Genomic DNA, 20,472 nt, shown 5'->3' with positions numbered 1-20,472 from the left:
CCATGTTAAAAAATAAAGAAAAGCGACGAAATAGGCGTAGTGTCTACTGTGATAGGAGAACTTTGGCCCCACTCAGTAGATTAGCCTCGAGCTCCGACCATCAACAGCCTGACACCTGATAGCTCCGGTGTGGCGCACAGTTTGGTGAGGAAGACGGGGTGGCTGGCGTCGTTAGCGTGGAAACATGAGGTGGAAAGAGGGCGCACCTTCAAGAGCAGAAGACCAAACTTAAAACGGTGTCATTAGCGGACGCGTAGTCCTACCGAAAGAGCCTCGCGCGTATACCTCGCGCAGCACCTTTGGGCGCATTTCATGGAGATCTATAGATGACAAGACCTGCGCGCTGCGGGTCGCTCTCAGGCATCTACAGGGATCTCTTATGTGGAACATGGCGAGAGGGATGAGAGGAGCTCATCTCCTCGCTGTACTTTTTACAGTCACGCTTTTCAGGGACGCAGATGGACAAGGAACTTCTAATGACTTAAGAGGTTTTGGTTTGAATCCCCCGTACTTCAACCTCGCTGATGTGTCCAGTATCTCTGCCACGGCAACCTGCGGTCAGGATGAGGCTGGGACACCGAGATATGAATTATACTGTAAGCTTGTCGGTGGACCGAACAATGGACCTCCTACTCAAAATATACAGGTAAGAAAAAAGCTGGATGCGATCTCACTTAAGCTTTCGGTCCGCACGCAAAAGGAGAATAACAACAACATGTAGACACTGCAATGGGAAAATGAAATGGTGGCTGGATACACATACACAACATTAGGTTGTGTAAAATATATCTTAACTTTTGACAGAACGCACGTTTTTATGAATATAGTTCATTCCAAATGCCTTTGTTAAAGCTCTGACTATTCTGTCCGACATAGCCAAGTTGTACAGCTGCCAGAAATAGTTTTACACCATTGTAGTTGAGTTTGCTCAAGGAAATACACTTTCAAAAGTGGTCTAGTCCCCTCAGGAGTTCCTCTGAAGGGCCCTGCACTACAGCAGTTTGGCATGGACATGTCTAAACTTAAGCTTTGCCTGTGGTTGCAATATTTTTCATATTTGCTTTAGGTTAGTTATTTGCCAGTACCTGCCTCCATTATATATATATATATATCATGCATGTGGTTTCCTTCTGCAATTATTTGTGTGTGCATGCCTCTGAATATCAACAATGTGACACCATTTAGGGTCAGTTCTGTGACTACTGCAACTCCGTCGACCCCAACAAAGCCCACCCGGTGACCAACGCCATCGATGGGACAGAGCGATGGTGGCAGAGCCCTCCTCTCTCCAGGGGAGTGGGCTACAACGAGGTGAATGTTACCCTGGACCTTGGGCAGGTGAGATTATCATATTTTACTCTGCTGTGAATTGCTGTTTACCTACTGTAGCCTGCAGTGTGAATGATGATCGCTGTGTGGCGACAGTAAATTACAGCACCTGGATGTTTTAAGAGGGAAGGGAAGGTTTATTGCTCTGCTGCTGTGACATGAGTGATGCCAATTGTGGGTGCTGGCAGAGCACTGGTGTGCATTGGCAATATTTTTACACCATGTTCTTCTTCAGTGCTGTGTTTTGCTGCTGCTCGTTTGTTTTGGATATGCTGGGGAGACAGTTGTTTGACTCATGGTGTTCCATTAATAAAGTATTCCAACAGGAGTTACACGATTATGTTTTTAGTTTGAGTTTCATCACCTCAGCCAGCAGTGATCATGTGAATAATGTCCCGCAGTTGGATGCTTGCCAGGAATCAGATTCTGATACGCTTCCATCATGACCCGGGTCTCTGGAAGGAGTTTGGCTCACCGTAAAAACATTGCACCTCACGCTCAATTATCTAGTGAGAGGAAAGAGAGGAATTTTGTTTTCTGGATTGTGGATCAGAAGGATGTGAAATCAGATTCGAAGAGCGCAGGTGGAGGCCTGGACCTCTTTGTAAGGAGGCCCAGTTCTGGAGTAGATTTTAAAAAGAGAGCAACAAAAGAGCTCCTCTTCACACGTGTCGCATCTTTGGCTCCCAGTGGGCGCTGTGTCAGACAATGGGTGTTGGCTTTTGTATCTCTATTTTTAGGCCGACTGAGCTGAGCAAAGATCCTACACGGCTAAAGATAGTCCACACTTACAAGAGGATGGACACACGTAGGGCCTGTAGGGATGTCTGCCTAATACGTGGTAATGCTCAGTTTATTTGGGAGCCGGGGAAGTAGCATTATTGTATTATTGCATGCTAAAAAAAGCGTGGCTAGATCTCTGATGGTGACTACCAACCTCACAACAACCTGCCCTCCCTCACTGCAACACCACCACCTCAACCACACACACACACACACACAACTGTCACGCACTAACAGTGCTCACCTGCCATCATTGCATGCCGTACGGTTGTTTTAGCACTCAAATCTTCTGTAAATGGTGCAGAAAAAACCTGACTAGGTGAGAAAAAAGCGTGGCATGCCATGTGGGGGACAGATTTGTGATTTACTAATAAGAACTTTATCAGTTGGCAGCTTCGCAACCTCTTTTGTATCAAATCAACAAACTCAGCATTCAAGCACTCCTCTATAAATGGATGAAAAAAACCCTGAAATGAGAGAAATGAACCACAGATTATGACAGGAATATCACTCGATTATTAAGACTGCTAGTATCTGAAATCGTTTTGTATTTGAAAGGAGATTTTTTTCTTCAGGCATCTTGCTGAGTTTAATTAAGTATTTTATTTAATAACACATGTAATCTCATGTATTAGAGCTCTCATGTTGTTTGAAGCTTTGTTATTTTTGTCGATTTTTTTCTTCTTCCTAGCCACAGGGTAAATTATGTTTTCAATGAACTATGTGGGCTAGACCCAGCTGAATGGGTTCTGTGGTTTCTTTCAACACCAACGCAGGTGGCTCTTCTGCTGCTTTCTATACGGCTCTTAGCAGATGTATTAGATAACAGCATGGTTGATGTTTATGTTAAAATGGTGAGGTTCAAAGAGAGCGGCCTTTTTGACAGAGCTGTTTCCGGTTTTACTGTATAGAGGATTGTTTGAAGCAAGGTCATCTAATCTGACTAGAAGTGAACTCTGTCAGATGAATTGCCTTGACATTTTGTACAGACAGACATTCATTGTCCCCAGAGGATGAATTCTTCTCACTCTGGTGATCCCCTGACTTTACTTCTAGCACCACCATGAGGTTGACATTTTTGAGTTTTAGGCATTGCCATGCAATTTTTGGTACAGACGTTCATGTCCCCTCAGGATTAATTGTAACTTTGTTGATCCCCTGACTTTTCATCATCAGATCAAAAGTTACATTTGTCCAATACTTTGGTTTTTGACTAAAAACTAATGACATTCCCAACCGCTACCACTTCGTGTTTCGGGCAAATGGCAAATATTAACATGCTAACACGCTAAACTGAGAGGATGAACACGGTAAACTGTATACCTGCTAACCTTCAGCACGTTTGGATTGTTATCGTGAGCATGTTAGCATGATGATGTTAGCATTTACCGCTGCCTAAGTACTGCCTTACAGAGCAGCTAGCAAGGATGTAGACTTAGTGTTGTTTTCATTCAAGCTACTTATCTTCAAATCTTGGTGCGACTTTCAATAACCAGCCCAAAGGCTGAGTGCTTCTAGTTAAATGATCACTCTCTAAATCTCCTCTTGATAAGCCCTATACGCTCTGTGTCTATGGTTAACTGCTCCCTGTTTTTGTGACTTCTTGGCTTGTGACCCATGACCCATGACGAATCGTACCTTGAGTCACCTCACTAATCTTCAGTTGGCTTCTGTAGAGAAAAAGATGATGTTTGGCATAAATGGCTTGTTTACTTTTAGAGAAATTGGTCCAGAATGAGTGCATTTGAGGTAAGAAGATCATATTTTAATTGTTTTTGACTATAACAGCTTGCCTTGAATGGGTTGATCTCTCATTTTGTTTAGTCATAGGTCAAGAACCAGTAAAACATTTCTTGTCCATCCAATTATAGATTTATTCTCTGTCCACCAAAATACTGGCTACTCTTCCAGGAACTTTTGCCCCTGTTAAACTATTTACAGCGGCAGTAGGCAAGCCATTGTTCTGGTAAACATATACGCCACATATCAGACGGCCAGTCACTCCTTTTTTCTGGGGAATGTATTTTAGGAGCCCTGACCACATGTGCTTATCTGCCTGAGTGAGCCCAGAGTAGACCATGTGAGGCAAACATACCAGGGCTTACTGCTTGCTGCCCGTCTCCCATCTGATGAGACTGAGCTGCTTTTGATTGGTCAGTGTCAAACACTGAAGTTCTGATTAGTTGCTGGATTGACGTTCAAGGGATTTAACTGGTATTTTTATGTGAAGGTGAAGGCTGTGGATTATTTCTGCAGGCGACAGGTGTTTGTTGTGTTGACGATGTGGTAGTGTGTTGTGTTTACTGTACGGATTGATTGCTTGTTGTTTATCTTGATTTATACATTATTTGCTCTGCGACTAGGAATTTGGACATACATGCTTTTCACTTTGTAGGGGACATGTGAGTACATGCAAGAAAATGTACCTGATCTGATTCAGGTTAGTGCAATGGCCTTGGCACTGCTTATAGTTCTGCAATCGTCAAGAGGCAAAGCTTCCAAAGAACTACATTTTAGAGACATTCCCCTGGAACCTAATCCCCCCCTCTCAGGGGTCCACCTCCCACTGAAGTTGGGTTTGAATGTTTTATTTGCAGCCGTCGCCCCCTTTTGTGTTAGAATCCTTCCAGGCGGTATTGTGTGACATCCTTTCTGTGCTCTCAGACTCTCACAAAAGTTTGGTTCTTTTCAAGCCTCCCTGAAAGTGACCTAGCCCTCTCTTTCCACCCCATAAATGGATAGAAATGGAGAGGTGGTGTAATCTGATGGTGAGAAAGTACTTAGACAGAAAAAAACACACAAACACTCGAGTCTCAGACTGAAAACATTGCACTTTCCCTCGTATTCTGCACTCTGACTGAGTAGACATTCAGACACAACCATGTATGATTGTTGCGTATTGCTGCATCCCTCTGACTCATGCAACAGGTGGTTAGCAAATATGTTGATATGACACATGACTCAATCCTAATTGAGTCATGTGTTTTGAATATGAGACCTGAGACAAAGAATAGATTCCCTTGCTGTTGAAAATCTAGCTTATTTTGTTGTATATGCTCGGTGATAAAGATTTGTTCATACAGTGCAGCCGGCTTAGTCCGACCCCAGAGACAAAATTGGCTGTGAGACATGCCCCTATCGCTGTAGTGACGATGGAGGTGATGTAAGCGCCTGTCTTTAGCCGGGCTGCCTGAGGCGCCAGGCCAACCCAGCAGCTATTTACTACTCCGCTAACAGCCACCTCGTGCTAGTTAGCAGTATAGCAGTCTGGCATCACGAGTGACGGTTGGACTGCACTTCATCCTAAATCTGGAGCTCAGATGTGGAAAAGCTTGTGGGGGTTAACGCGGCATTTATTCATCTCTGTAAGGCTTTGTCATCAATTCATACGTGGAAAAGCTAATCAGTAATAACAGGTTTACTGACGCAGGCATTGATGCAATGGGATGTGTTAGAGAGCAGGAGGTTTCCTGGACCCCCATGATAGGGCTCTTAATTATGCGAGTGGTGGAAGGGAGTATTGCATCGGTACAATATTGCAATAGTTTCCCACACATACTGCACTGAAATGCATAAAAGTAAACAGACAATGCTTGAGCAGATTCACCTCAGGCTTTTGCAATGTGAAGTTTGCTAACAAGTAAAACTTTGCACATACTGTATATTTTCTTGTAACTTTTGGCCAACTTTTCTTTGTCACCATACAGTCTAACTAATTCTGTCATGGAGACAGAGAAAAATACACCAGACTACCCCTCTCCCCTTCCACCGCCCACCTGTTGCACACAGACAAACAGTTGTACATTGCATTGTTACAAAGTGGAGGCCAACTGCTCCACCCCACTGGGCCGCAGTATGCTCTCTCTAGCAGGGCTGATCCACTTTTAACAGAAGGTGATGCCTCCTCTCCTATGAATTGCATTCCTCTGATCTCACATCGGACTCTCAGGAGCTCGCTCAGATGGCTTCAGTCTGTCAGGATTCTGATCTCACTGTAGATTTAGTCCCCTTGGCTCGGTGGTGCCTTTGGGTGGAATTTTGGGGTCAGGATATTCAATTTCTGCTTCTTGACTGCCATTGCTGAAAATCTACTTATTGATGTTAGATTACTAGTTTACATCTCCTATAATCAGATAAGATTAGATATAAGGTTTAGATGTTACGTACTATGTCTATAAATCTCAAGTACACATGGTAGCATACATCATCTGCTATTAAAGCAATAGAATAATATTAGACTTAGAGCTGTTCCAATACTGATACCAGTTTGGGAACACCCTCCAATGCAGCCTAAAATACTGGATCAAGTATCAACAAGTATATAAACTGAACCAATATTACATCATTTATCAGCTCATTCACGCTACACAGCACATGTCACTCGCTATCCGATTCCGTACACACTGCCCGATCGATACTAGGCACATGCAACTCTCAACAGAGATGAGAAATAAGAAAGATGGCTTACTTGTCCATTCATGTTCATGTTTTACAAAGACTTTAACCTGAGCCAGGCCATACAACAATAATAGCAAATGTATCACATCCACACAGGGTTAGTAGTATACAGCTGTTAAATAATATTAATAATATATATTTTAGTTTTTTGCGCACTTGTACCTGATTGGTACTCAGTATTGGCTGATACTCAAGTTCAAGTATTGGAATCAGTATCAGGATGGAAAAAATGCTATCACAGCATCTCTAGTTAGAATATCAAATACATGGATTATGAAATAAACAAATAGTAATTATTGCAGGCGCTATAGTTTCTGATTGAGAGGGCTGTGAGAAATCCCTAAGCCGTCCATGTTTACAGTACACTTCATTTGATTAACACAAAGAGATTATAAGGGAAGAGATCCACGTGGCAGGCACGGCAGCAGTAGAAAGTGGCAAAGGGTCACGCAATCAGGACTTTTTCTTTTTTTAAATCTTCGGTTTACCAGTGAGTATGAAACACTCCTCCACAGCTCTACTACCTGAAGCGCAGGCATGTATGAAGTGAAGCAGTGGCACTGCAGCTCACACTTAAGGGTGCACATTTATCACTCTTGAGCTGTCACACACACACACACACACACACACACACACACACACACACACCAACTAGGCATGAACTGTCACGGGTCAATAATCCAGAAATGATAACACACACACGCAAACACACAGTGGGCGTGACATGTCAGGGGTCAACAGATTTAGGAGTGTGACTGTGTGTGTTTTGTCAAAATTAATTTACACTTCGCAACAAGAAAAGGAAAATGTTAACATGCTGTTGATACAATTGCGTTCGGTCATGAGGGACTTTGTTGGCTGTGTTGCCCTGCTGTTAATTATAAGGTTAGAGGAGGTCTGGACACTTTATACCTTGTATATGTGACACTATTATAGGGGGTCAAGAATGTGAGATGGGGGGGGTGGGGGCAGAGAGGGTTGGTGTCAAAGAGGGTTGGTGTCAAACAGTCCTTACCTGGCACAGCTCAACCCCTGACCTTTTTGACACCCACCCACAGCCTCCTACACTAAGCCGTAGTGTACTTGTCTAAAACCCGAGGCTGCAGATACCAGGGAGGGGCAGAGGATGGCTCTGCTCAAGTGTTATTCCAAGTGTTTTTGCCACAAGCTTGTCAATCTGTTTCATGTCTTTCTGCGCCACTGGAATCCTGCACTACAGTGCTTAGCATGCCATCACGATATTTCATGCTCCCTGCAAACAATACGTAGGTGCTGGACATATTTCAAGAGTGTGTGTTTAGACTGGCAGGACACAGTTGGAGAGACTGGCCTGAAATTAAGCAACGCCGTGCCAGGACAGGCCCCGACTTCCAAGATCACGCTGTCTGTTTCTCGCTGGGTTTGTTTCCGGAGAGTTCTTCTCACAATAACTCAGTTGCTGGCATCAAGTCAGTGTTGGATACCACGGTCAATGGCATCACCACAGTCTGGCTAGATGAGAAGTAAAGGGACAGTTCCCCCCCAAATCTAAAATACCTGTTGCTTTAAGTAAAGTTAGATGCAGGAGGTTTACGTTACTCTCCAGATCATAGACTTTACACAGTTTTCATAGAGTGAGATTAAATAGGAGGAAGCGTTTGGATTGCCTATTTTTGTGTTTTCAGATTAAAGTAACTTTTAAAAATAGACTAAATTTTAAGTATGTACAGAGTGTACACAACACTGAACAATATCACCATTGATATATATATATATATATATATATATATATACCATGTATGTGTGTGTGTATATATATATATATATATATATATATATATATATATATACATACAGTATATATATATATATATATATATATATATATATATATATATATATATATATACACAGTATATATATAGATTGATATGTTTTGCAGGACAGACTGAAAGGACCATTAACTACAGAAGTTTGGCATGAAATACTTTTGGCTGATTCATAGTCATCATATTGGCACCAGTATTACTAATGTCACCCAGCTCTATTCACCAGTCCACTCTGTAAAACATCACCCATTCTGGAAAAAATAAAAAGTGTTGCAAATTGTTGGTTGAATGACATGCAAATGTGCCAGTAGCTAACTCCACAAATCCCCCGACAACACACATTTTGTAATCTAACTGCAGCCGAACTGAAACTGATAAGGGGCATTGTGGAACATCTTGTAGTTACAATCTTTATGTATACTCATGACAAGTCGTGGAGATGATTTGCACTGCTGTGCATTGCTGTCCATGACAGGTCCCTGAAAGCAGTGGCATGCTCTGCTTTATGGGCATTAGGAGGGGAGGGGAATGTGACGCTATGTTTGGAATCTGAGATGGGTCGGCATGCCAGCCAGCACGTCTCTGGCCACCCCCAACCCTCTTTACCCTCCCCCCATCTCACTCCTCTACCTCCCTTTCCCCCGGCCCTGCCATGATGTCATCACAGCCCGTGTGAACTAAACTTCCTCCTGTTCCTCAGCGGAACCGGTACATTGATAAAAAGGCTGCTCCTCTGGAAAAGCTTTGCTTCTGTTTTTAGCTAGATGACAGCCCACGTCTTGTTTACGTTCCGTGTGCCCGAACCCTTTTTTGCACATCCTGTTGCATGTGGGTGGAACTGTTTTCTGATTAATTTCAAGACACACCCCACTCAAAGCTGAGGTCAGAAAGAGGCATTCTTAGCTATTTTATTTACTTAAATATTGTCATGGTTTTGCTCAATGACTACAGGGATTACAGGGCATTCAGAAAGGTTACTGTAGGCTCTTTGCTACCTAATGATTTTGCTATCTGTTATTAGGGATTGTTGACTATTTTCAGAGAAAAAAGCCAAACAGTTCCCCAGCTGACCTCTGAACCCTCTCACGATCCATCAACCCAAGAGCTACTTGAACTTCAGGCCGATATGCTTCAGGGTTGGGGGGAGAAATCCATCAAGAGAATTGTGGATCCATCTTGACACAGTCCATGACTCTTTACTTTGCTTTGATATGAGTGTTAGCATAGCTCGCTGCCTCATGCAAGGAGAGACAGCAGCCTGAATGTTTCAAATGCCCGGTGGGGTTTTTATCAAGGCGTTGAGGGATGCTAGACAAGTGTGGGCCTGCCTTCATCGTCCCTCTCAAAGAGAAGACAGCCTATAGAAATTACTTTTTTTTCAATTGCACACAATATTCTGTGCACAGTTGTCATCCATCACTTCAATCCCGAGGGAATGTACCGTAGGTTTACTATATATGCCTACGGCACCCCGTCATATGTTGCTTTGGGATCCACGCCAGAACTGAAACTGCACATAGATAAACTGGGTTTCAGCCTCATGAAAACAAGACAGGGGTGTGGTGGTCAGGCGTAGGTTAGGCTTTCTGTTGACACTGCAGGTGTCACATGCAGGTTGGTGTCACAGGGTTTGAATTCCAAGCCACGCCAATGCCATGCCAGACCGTAACAAAGAGAGCTTTGACTACCCCGAATTACCTTTCCATTGAACAATGTTCAATCAAGCTGAAGTCATCCCGGTGTTCGGGCTTGACGAGGATGTTGATGAACTGCAAAGGAAACATACTGCTCTGAGCCTGACAGAAAGCTCAGTGCTGGCAGAAACAATCATTGGCATCAGGTTCTGCCCTTGTATGGACTGCATATTCTGATGAAAGGTGGAGATAGAGGGTTCAGAGAACAGACGTGAATCATGTGGGCTTAGCTGATGTCTTTTCACTAACCTGGCTGCACCTGCATCACTTTTATTGACTCCATGCTGACAAATGTTGGTGAATTGTTTGCACTTTGCTGTACGGCCACACAGTTACCTGCAGGAATAAAAGCTCAGAGCGGGAGGCCTCGGCCTTCATTCAGTGTGATGGATAAATCCTCATTAAAGTCATTAGATCCGTGGCGATCGTTTGCAGTGCTACAACAAGCATCAAGCTGATGTTGTGCTTTCACAAAAAAGGAACTAAACAGTCAGTGCTGCCGGCCAAGACTGGGGACTTACTTGATAGAGCAAGTTAAGCACAGGAAACTACAACATAATGCCAAAATCCGTTCGGAGCAGTGACTGCTTTTTGTTTAGCCTGTTCTTTGTGTTCTGCTTTTTAGCTCTTCCATGTGGCGTACGTCCTCCTCAAGTTTGCTAATTCACCCCGACCTGACCTCTGGGTGCTGGAGCGCTCAGTAGACAACGGGAGAACCTTCAACCCCTGGCAGTATTTTGCACGTAAGTTCCCATGTGATTGTCTTTTTGCAATGTTTTAGATTTTATGGTATTCTTTTTTTACACTTCAACACTTCCTGCACACTGCCTCATCGGTCGCACTATGAATCGTTGAGACAAAAGTTGAGACATTACTATTGAATTTCTCTCTGGAGTTGTTGGTCAGACTCTGGGCAGGAAATCTGAAGCTAAAGTTGCTGACACACGTTACCTGCCGGTCCACCAACCGCCATTGATTTATAATCAAATCGAGTAAATAAGGAATGCAAGTAGAATGTAAAACATAAATATTCTTAGAAGTAAATATCCTTGTAAATAAATGTCTGCTATTTGCCAACTGCACATTTCCATAGTGATCCCCACTTGAAGAAAGCTTTCAAACTTTTTGTTTGTTTTACCTGGTAGCTGATTTTCTCTTCAGGTGGTGTGTTTGGAATACACAAAGAGAGATTGGAAAGTGATTCAAGAGAAGTACAGTGCAAAAGCACAACAGCAGCGACCGCTTATTAACAAAATCCTGTCAATACCACAAAAACACAGATATGGAGCATTAGCCTGGTTTTGTAATAAACAGTTGTCAAATCATAATTAGCAGATTTGTTTGAAAATAGGCATTTTTCATGGCGGACATTTTGACTCTATATAAGGAAATGCACAGGTGTAGCTAACAATGGCCCACTAAGCCATGCCAGAGATCCATCATGTGGTGTGCCAGAGCAGCGGAACTGGCACTGCTGAATGGAATGCAGACATTATTATCGTTATTAATTACACCTGTGTCATTCCTGCCATGACAAGTCCCAAAAAAAAAAAAAAAGACCCATTGTGAAGACGGATTCAATTTGTTTACTCGTGCACATTTAATCCTGGCACACTGATCACCCTGCTTAAATGTTTAAGAAGTGTGTTTGTTTTGGTTGTGTGGGGGAAAAAAAGGAAGTCAGAACATTATAACTTTAAATACATTCCAGGATAAATGTCAGATTTGAAACCTTTATGCTTTGGGGGGTAGATTTAGCATAGAAAGTAGCAAGTGGTGGCACGTAGCAAATGTTGAGCCTAATTACCTGGCCTGTAATGTCATACCATTTCTAAAGTACCTGAACTTCATACCTGAATACGTGCTCTAGATTTGTTGAGTCGGCACATCTGAGCTATGATGTCTAATATCTGGGAGTCACCTGTGCACACAGATTGCTAGGAGACACAGCTGTTACTCATCAGATTAACAATTTCAGAGTTTCTCTTTGCCATCAAATTTACTTGATCCAGGTTCATGTTCATGCACAGAAAACTCTCATGATTCATTCACTTAGCTTCAATGCTTTTGAAGGCTTTTTTTTTTTTTTCAAGAATACTGGATGTTACTCTTCCTACAATCGTCTGATTAACAATAGTACAAAAAACACATATTACATATTTTACTCTGAGTCTTAACTATCAGATGTCAGAGCTTCAGGCAAGCACCTGAACACAACATGTTTCATGAACCAGGCATTAAATTGGAAAATGAATGGAATAAGGGATTGAAAGCATTTTTTTTTGGCAGATTCAAAGCGCGAGTGTATTGAAATGTTCGGAAAGCAGCCCAACGCTCGTATAGTACACGATGATGACCAGGTCTGCACCACAGAATACTCACGGATCCTCCCTTTGGAGAACGGAGAGGTATAATATCATATTAAACTAAGCCAAAATTGCTACATTTTACGAGGTACCAAAAACAATCCTGTGAACAAAACTTGCGTTGTTCAGATTGTTGTGTCTCTGGTCAACGGTCGCCCGGGGTCCAAAAACTTCACCTACTCCCCGGTGCTGCAAGACTTCACAAAGGCCACCAACATCCGCCTGCGCTTCCTCCGCACCAGCACCCTGTTGGGCCACCTGATCTCCAAGGCCCAGAGAGATCCCACCGTCACACGCAGGGTGAGGCACATACTGTACAACCTCACACAAAGGTGTCATGCTGACAGACCCTTGTTTCCCATTTGGGCAAGCCACATTTACAACTCAGCAGCACCTACCCTCCAGCTTTCTTTTTGCTGACACAAACACACTGGCATGCTCCCTCCTGCTCGCACATTCATCCTTGTCAGGGCAGATCTGTCTGTCCAGTCATCATGGTAATTTGTTTCAAAGAGACCGCTTGTACTGGCGTGAACAGCTCCACCAGGCTGCAGGTGCACAATATGGCACTTTTACAGCAGGAGAATATATATGAGAAAAAACTGTAGCATCAGCGTAGAGGGACTAAAGTTCATGTTTCTTGTTTTATGTTTCTGGAATACTTCCAGAAATGTATCCTCAAGATTCATGTCCAAAACGGCTCATTAATTTGTCTTTATTAGACATGCTGAGAATAAATCAGTGATGTCAACCGTTGATTCTTATCTTATCTCTTTTTTATAATGCACTGATTCACCCCACAAAATTAGCTTTAGCTCAGGGTTTAACCAGTCAGCATGTGTGACTCACTTGCTCTTCCAAGCAAAGCCAGCCATTTGTTCTGGTGTGGGTGATGTTACTGAAAACACTGCTATTACTTTGAAACATAACATAACATTTTCCCTATTTGACAGTATTACTATAGTATCAAAGACATCAGCATCGGTGGACGCTGCGTTTGTCATGGACATGCACAGGTGTGTGCTGGGGGGCGTTACCAGGACAACCCAAACAGGTTGGTAATGCTCTTCATCTTAATGCTATAAATATGTGACTCAACACTTTTGTGTGGAAACTCCTGGTTGAATTTTCATCACTCATTCATTATAACCTGAACCGGTTCGCTATAAACATTTTAAAAGTCAACTTTGAAGTATAACATCAACCAGTAAATCCATTTCATCTGTTTATTCATTAACTGAGCTGAATAATCTTTTTGTACAATGGGCTCCTGTGTATAAACGGTGCACTGAGATGACTGAATGCTGAAAACATAGAGGCAAAGACCACAGAGATGCTGCTAATCTAGTGATTTGAGTGATAGTGAATTGTTTTTGACGAAGGACAGTTACCTCATGTGTTTGTACATTGACATCACCATTGTAAAGGTCAGCAGATCATTTTAGTTACTCTGTTTACTGGCTATGATGTTGTAAATAGGCGAGATATGTGATAAACTGCTGCTTTGAACCACTGCTGGCCTTTGTATTCTGAACAGCTAAACAACATAGCATTCGTTCATTGTGTTTTATTGTTTGCTATCAACTAGGGCATTTTAAATGAATGTTCCTATTGGCGTAAAGCTACTCCTATCAATATTTTTATATTAAAAATGGATCAAAAACTATGTATAATGTGAAAAGTGTTCTTCAGAGGGATGAACACATAGATAATTATTACCTGACTCTGCAGTTCTCCTTATTTCTACGTAAGATTTTAGCGTCTTTCAGCTCATTGTGTTGGTTTACGGCCTCCAGCTTTACGTTTTTGGTTCTGTCTCACTGTTTTCTGGAAAAATCTCCCATACGCCAAATGATGAGCACCAAATGACAGACAGACAAAGTTAACACTAGCTACCAAGCAGCTAAAGAGCCAGATATTTACCTTAAGTTGGTGGAGACCAAAACAGTTATTGGATTCTCTGAAACATGACTGCTAATGTTGTTGTGTCTGCTATATAAATAGACATGTTTGCCAAAACAACTAATGTAATAATAATAATAATAATAATAATAATAATAATAAAACACAGAAATATAAATACAAGTACTTAAAGAGCAATATACAAATTGAAATGGTAAAATCTATAAAACCGACTAAAACTAGAATCATTGGCTCAGCCTAATAAGGTAATGATATGTCAGTGCTGTGTTTACAGCTTGTTCTGCTGCCCCCAAGTGATTGAAAAAATACATTTTTATCAGGTTTTAAAGAAAGCTCTGAGATTTTGTGCTTGCAAATTAAAATGTTAGCATCACTAAATCCAGGTGTCTCATCTCCTGTCTGCAGACTCCAGTGTGAGTGCCAACACAACACCTGCGGTGAGTCATGTGACCGCTGCTGCCCAGGCTTTAACCAGAAGCCATGGCGTGTCGCCACTGCTGACAGCCCCAACGAGTGTCATCGTAAGTGTGCATGTACAGTACAATGGTTCAGCCAGTGTGTGAGCAAAACCGCACGCTCCTGGCATCTTGAATTACGGCCCCCAGAGTGGACTGAAGTGTCCTCTCGCCTCTGATATTTAAGCCCTGTTGTGGATGCCCTGTTATGGTGTTGTAGAGAGCCTTAGTGAAGAGTTGAGAGGACATTCCTCATATGGTATGTATAATGAACAGCACAGTGCATAACCAGCTCCAGGACAACAGCTTTTTATCGTCAGCTTAGCCATCTAGTCAGCCGGCTAGCCAGGGCCGCGACTGCCTACCAGAGAGTCTGCCATGCCAGCTTATTGGCGAGCCATCCAGTCAGCCAGGAGAGCCCGTGTCAGCTGGAATCTAATTGCTTTGGACTGTTGACAAATTTTCCCTTCATGAAAAAATGACATTGTAGCAGCCACTAAAGAGAGAGAAAGATGAATCAGACTCTATAATCAGTGCACTCTTGCAGTGGAAATGCACCCTAACCACTTATAAACATTAATGAGACACAGGGGTGGTATACAGGAAGAGGATGTGCCTTCTTGTTTAATTTGGATTTTATAGTTTCTCTTCATGCTTAACAGCCAGACTTAAAACTCTTTTTTGGAGAATGAATAGCTTAAGGTGCTCAAATACAGACAGGGGAGTGTGGGGATATTTGCTGAGGCATATAGAATAATTGTGTGTGTGTGTGTGTGTGTGTGTGTGTGTGTGTGTGTGTGTGTGTGTGTGTGTGTGTGTGTGTGTGTGTGTGTGTGTGTGTGTGTGTGTGTGTCTGTCTGGGGGGTTTCCTCCATAGCCTGCCAGTGTTTCTCCCATGCCTTCAACTGTTATTACGACCCAGAGGTGGAAAAGAGGAGAGCAAGTTTAGACACCTTCGGAAGGAACGACGGAGGAGGAGTGTGCATCAACTGTCAGGTATGAAATGCATGTCAAGTCTAAACTGATTCCTGTGTGTGCATGTATGTGGTGGTTGTAGGGGAGGAGGGTATAAAAAAATATATAAAAAATGTCCATGTTGTGTGTATCTCCATTGAGTCCTCTGGGACATTTAATGGTGCTCCATTTTTGGTTTGTTCGGCCGAAACACTTGCTCTTACTATTCCAAGAAATAGAATTTTTTGTATTTTATTTGGTCAAAATCAAGTTCATTGAGCATTATGTTAATATGATATCCCTCTGGAATATGATACAGATGCAGAGTGTATATGAAACCATTGTGTCCCGTCAAATGTGCATTTTAAACGATTTAAAGATTCTACTTTGCAGAGCAAATAGGACTCTTCTGCTCATCATTTTATTCCTCCTGTTCAATTATGTATGAGTTGTGACTCACACATTATTTGTGTGTTCTCTTTAAGCACAACACTGCTGGAGTGAACTGTGAGCGATGCCTTGAAGGTTTCTACAGACCTTATGGAGTCCCTCCTGAGTCTCCCACTGGATGCATACGTGAGTTGCGTTTTCTGTGTTTGTCCCCTTGATTTATTGTTACAGTGAATTGCCAGATTTTCAGTTGGACTTATTTTAGACCTTCATTTTTTGATTGATTTTGCTACTAGTTTATTTGTACATATTGCAGATATGGATTAAAATGAGTTAATTTTGTACCTCTAGACATATGGATGTGGAAATTATATTAAACAAATGAGAGTAGAAATTCTTCAGATACCAGTTCAGATCAGTTTCTGCAGCTGCTTTAATTAATGCAATGAAAGCATATTACGAAGATATATCTTGTTAGGGTTGAACTGTATATGTCCAGGCTACAGCTGTAGATCCGTTTGGGAATCAAATGATGTCTCACCGTGTATGTATTTGATCTGCAGTATGTATGACAAACAAGCAAAGCCAACACAGTGTTATATTCAAAGAGAGGCGTCTTGTTTGAGACAGACACAAATGCCAAGCACCACTGGCACCAGCGCTTGTATTATTGCTATACTGGGCTCCGCTCTTGTTTACATTACTTTAATGGTCCATGGCTTCTCCTCATCATATAAATAGCTGTCACTTGTGTTTGCACATTAGAGAGTAGTGGAATTAAACTGGTTGCCCTTAGCGCTTTGAAAAGTAAACTCTAAAATCCACAAACTCATATAAGTCGTCTTTGCAGAGGAAGGCTATTCGTTTTGGCAAAAGTCGAGTCAGTAAAGGTTCAGTAATTATTATTTTCTTCTGAGATCTCTCATTTTTTATACTCTTTTTATTTGTTGAATTGTGACCCAGTACAGTAGTTTCCAGAAAAGAAGGGAAAAAATAATTAGTATCAGCTTTGTAATATCTACTGTATATCCCTCAAACCCCACCCCTCGATCGCAGTATCTCCAGTAACAAATGTTTTCTCAAAAGCCAAGAATCTTTGAGCTTTTTTAAATACCTTAATCTTTGTAATTACCCCTCAGTCTTACTGACTGGACCAGCAAATAAATGGAGCAAAAGTTTATTTGTGAGGAAGTAGAAAAAATAGAATAACAAAAATCGGTTTCAAGATTAGTAATGCTGTTTTCCGCTAAATGTATGTTATGTAACTAAAACAATTATATTAGACAACTCTTTTTAGGTGGCAGGTGTCAAAATATGTAATATTCAACATTTGTTGTGTTATGGTTTCTGAATGAGGAAGACAGTTGGAGAACAATTAGATACAAAGTAGAATGTAGGCCTTTACAGGATTTATTCTCATGGTAACTGTCATGTTTTCTCCAGATGACGTACAGATTAATAGGCTTTTTTTTATTAAGTGGCATGAAAAATAGTGCACATAGAAGCCGTAAATGGGGAAATCATCTGAATGTTAACAACATTGGGCTTCACCCCGGTGTGCACTGCACATTTGTCAGTAAATGTTAATTGAAAAAACAACAACATGTGACCCCACTAGCCTGCAGGTGTGACGAAAGGACTACAGCCGGCTGTGAAATGGAGTCTGGAAGGTGTATCTGCAAGCCACAATTTGCTGGAGAAAACTGTGATCGCTGTGCGGACGGATACTATTACTACCCTCAGTGCATTCGTAAGTTGTTTTTTTGTTTTTTTCTCTTATCTCATACTGAATACCCAATTTACCTTTACCATTACCCTTGTCCCTTTGACTCATGGACAACAAAGACAACTTTGATGAAATGATGTCTGTGTTTGGGAGCTCAGTTTGTACACAGTCAGGTGAAACTGAACCCAATCTTTGACGTTTGGAATCAGTTTCATGTTCACCCTTTTATAGCCTTTTGTGTTTCAGTCAGTTTTCCCCTTGAGGGAAGTATGCCTTCGATGCAGCAGGATGTATGCACATGCTACAGTATTGACTAACATGCCAAACCTTCATCTAAACAAATAGACTCCGATATTAGACACGCTAAAGAGAGTTTCCCAATCTTATCTTAGTCTGATCTGGCTACAGACTCAGGAGTCTGCCAGGGCGTAGAGATAAGCCACCCAGTCTTTCATCTTTATGAGTAGTTCTGATTTTTTTTCCTCCTGTCTTTGACTGACAAAAGTCCTTTTTAAGATCTGTAATCTGCCCCCCCCCCCCCAGCATATATATTTTTCCTTATGTCATATAAACGTGAAATGAATCGTAGAAAAATCTGACTCTGAATTTTATGAGCAATAGATAGATTTATTACTTGAAGTTATTATTAAAACTGGGTTTCTCATCACCAGACTGGAAGCACAGACAAACTAGTCTAAACACGCTGACACAGTCATTAGCAGGCTGCTTGGGTTTCAAGAGATTCTTCTCTGCTGTTTTGTGTCACTATAGGACATTTCTACAACTTGTACGTGTGATACACTAGATCCAAGTCGATTTGGTTTATTGCTAGTAGAAGGCTATGGTTCTTTACATATAGCGATCACAGTATTAAAGGAATGTTTTGACTCTTTTTTTTATTCTTTTATTCATTTGACAGGGTCAAAGCACGTTAATGAGTCAGTGTAAAATACAAGATGTAAACATGCCAGGGTTTGCAAGACTGCAAAATGACATCCATAGTAACAAAAACAGAAACATTACACTTTAGGAAATACCCTTATTTGCTTTGTTGCCCAAAGTAAGATGAGAGGATTGATATTTCTCTCAAGAAAGTGAACAAGCATATACAGTATATCCCAACATGTTCTTTAACGATGTTTGACTCTGACTGCATTACATTTTCTTTGGTATGTGAATTTGAAATAAAAGCAATTCTCCACTGCAATGAATAAAGTTGGCACTTTTACTTGATATCACAGTTTCCCATTAGTGGAGGTCTTAATTCTATGTATTTCCTTTTCAATCAGGATATCCCGTATACCAGGCGACCACCCAATCCCCCGCAGGACCTTTTGTGGGTAAGTTCAATCAACAAGACTTTGCAGTGTCTCGTACCACAATTTAGCTGGAGGGATGTCTTCAGACAATCATTAAAAATGCTGTTACTGTTGATCCTCTTTATTTCTCCCTTTTCCTTTCTCTCTTTATAGGACCCACCGCTTGCCCTCCCGGTTTTTTCGGCTCACCCAGCTGTCAGCGTGAGTGTGAATATTCCTGATATGTTGTGCTGCTATAGAGGTGTTTACACGACTGTGCCATGATAATTGCTTTTTTTTTGCTTCTTCTCATTTGCATTCACTGTATCTAAAAAAAAGAAGAAGAAAAAAACAACTGAAACTATATCCTCTTGAAGAGCTTTTTTAACAGACACCTGAGTCACATTTACTTACAGGCAGCCCAGGTAGTTAAAAAGGGCTTTAGAGGATCATGTAAGGCACCACTGGTTTTCGGCAGAGTTAAATGTTGAGAACAGCAGGGGTCAGTCAAGAAAGGCTTGATGTATATAGGCCCGGCTAAAGGTCAGATAATGTTTATAGGCCTTATGAAAACAGAACTAGGCAGTATATTGTCATTGGGTTTAATGGGACGGTTGAAATACTTGTATGATATATTGTCAGAATGAATAAATCTGCTACTCAGTGACAACAGAACTCTCGCAATTGTTGAGCAAAACACTCTGATGGTCCTAAATGATCCTGTCCGTCAGTGGGGATTTAAGTTCAAGTGGTCGCCGTCCTTTCTGGATAGCAATAGTCAGTTGGGACTGTGAGAACTAACCAGTCTATTATTAGTTATGGCCCCTGTTCTAAATTCCCATTTCTGGTTGCCTCCAAGCTGGGAAACCCATTATTAGAAATATGGCATTTCTGTTAAAACAAAGACCTTTAGCCCCGTCTTATTTATCACAGAATGTAGGCAAACAATAACTCCTGTGAGCTGACTGAGAAGGAATTGTATCCTTCCAAAAGCTGATTGTAATGTTTTGGAGCTGCTTAGGGACAAAGGAAATGGTGGCTGTCCTGTCTTAGTGCCAAGTCCGTTCACATACCAATACCAGGGGAAGCTTGGCAAGACGTGGGCACCGTACCACTGTGTGCCACAATATGAGAATAGTTCAACCGACGGAAGTATTTGTCATTCCCTGTAATTCAGCTGCTGGCCCGTGAAAAGAGCTCCGGCTCATTCATAAGCACGCTTCAGGGTGCAACAGGGTTACTCATTTGAATTTCTATTAGTTAGGATTTAATTTGGTTACCTGTATTG

At 41.7% G+C, this 20,472-nt stretch overlaps 1 protein-coding gene across 1 annotated transcript in view; it reads left to right on the top strand.

Annotated features, from left to right (window-relative positions):
- Positions 1 to 173: 173 nt before the first annotated feature.
- The window catches only part of LOC137866257 (laminin subunit alpha-3-like), a 53,509-nt gene continuing 33,210 nt past the window's right edge, over positions 174 to 20,472 (top strand). Inside the window, exons 1-12 of the mRNA XM_068702046.1 lie at positions 174 to 646; positions 1,186 to 1,338; positions 10,698 to 10,815; positions 12,362 to 12,480; positions 12,568 to 12,738; positions 13,392 to 13,492; positions 14,767 to 14,882; positions 15,694 to 15,812; positions 16,256 to 16,346; positions 17,779 to 17,910; positions 19,176 to 19,226; positions 19,359 to 19,406. Of these exons, the coding sequence (XP_068558147.1) occupies positions 380 to 646; positions 1,186 to 1,338; positions 10,698 to 10,815; positions 12,362 to 12,480; positions 12,568 to 12,738; positions 13,392 to 13,492; positions 14,767 to 14,882; positions 15,694 to 15,812; positions 16,256 to 16,346; positions 17,779 to 17,910; positions 19,176 to 19,226; positions 19,359 to 19,406 (1,486 nt within the window). The 5' untranslated portion in view covers positions 174 to 379. The remainder of the gene's footprint in view (positions 647 to 1,185; positions 1,339 to 10,697; positions 10,816 to 12,361; positions 12,481 to 12,567; positions 12,739 to 13,391; positions 13,493 to 14,766; positions 14,883 to 15,693; positions 15,813 to 16,255; positions 16,347 to 17,778; positions 17,911 to 19,175; positions 19,227 to 19,358; positions 19,407 to 20,472) is intronic.

This window comes from Cebidichthys violaceus, unplaced genomic scaffold (genome assembly GCF_023349555.1).
Source record: "Cebidichthys violaceus isolate CVI_PGR_0920_01 unplaced genomic scaffold, fCebVio1.0.p SCAF_8, whole genome shotgun sequence".
NCBI classification, from domain to species: Eukaryota; Metazoa; Chordata; class Actinopteri; order Perciformes; family Stichaeidae; genus Cebidichthys; species Cebidichthys violaceus.
The sequence above is the reverse complement of the archived record's forward strand: the minus strand, read 5'-3'. Positions and strand labels throughout refer to the sequence as shown.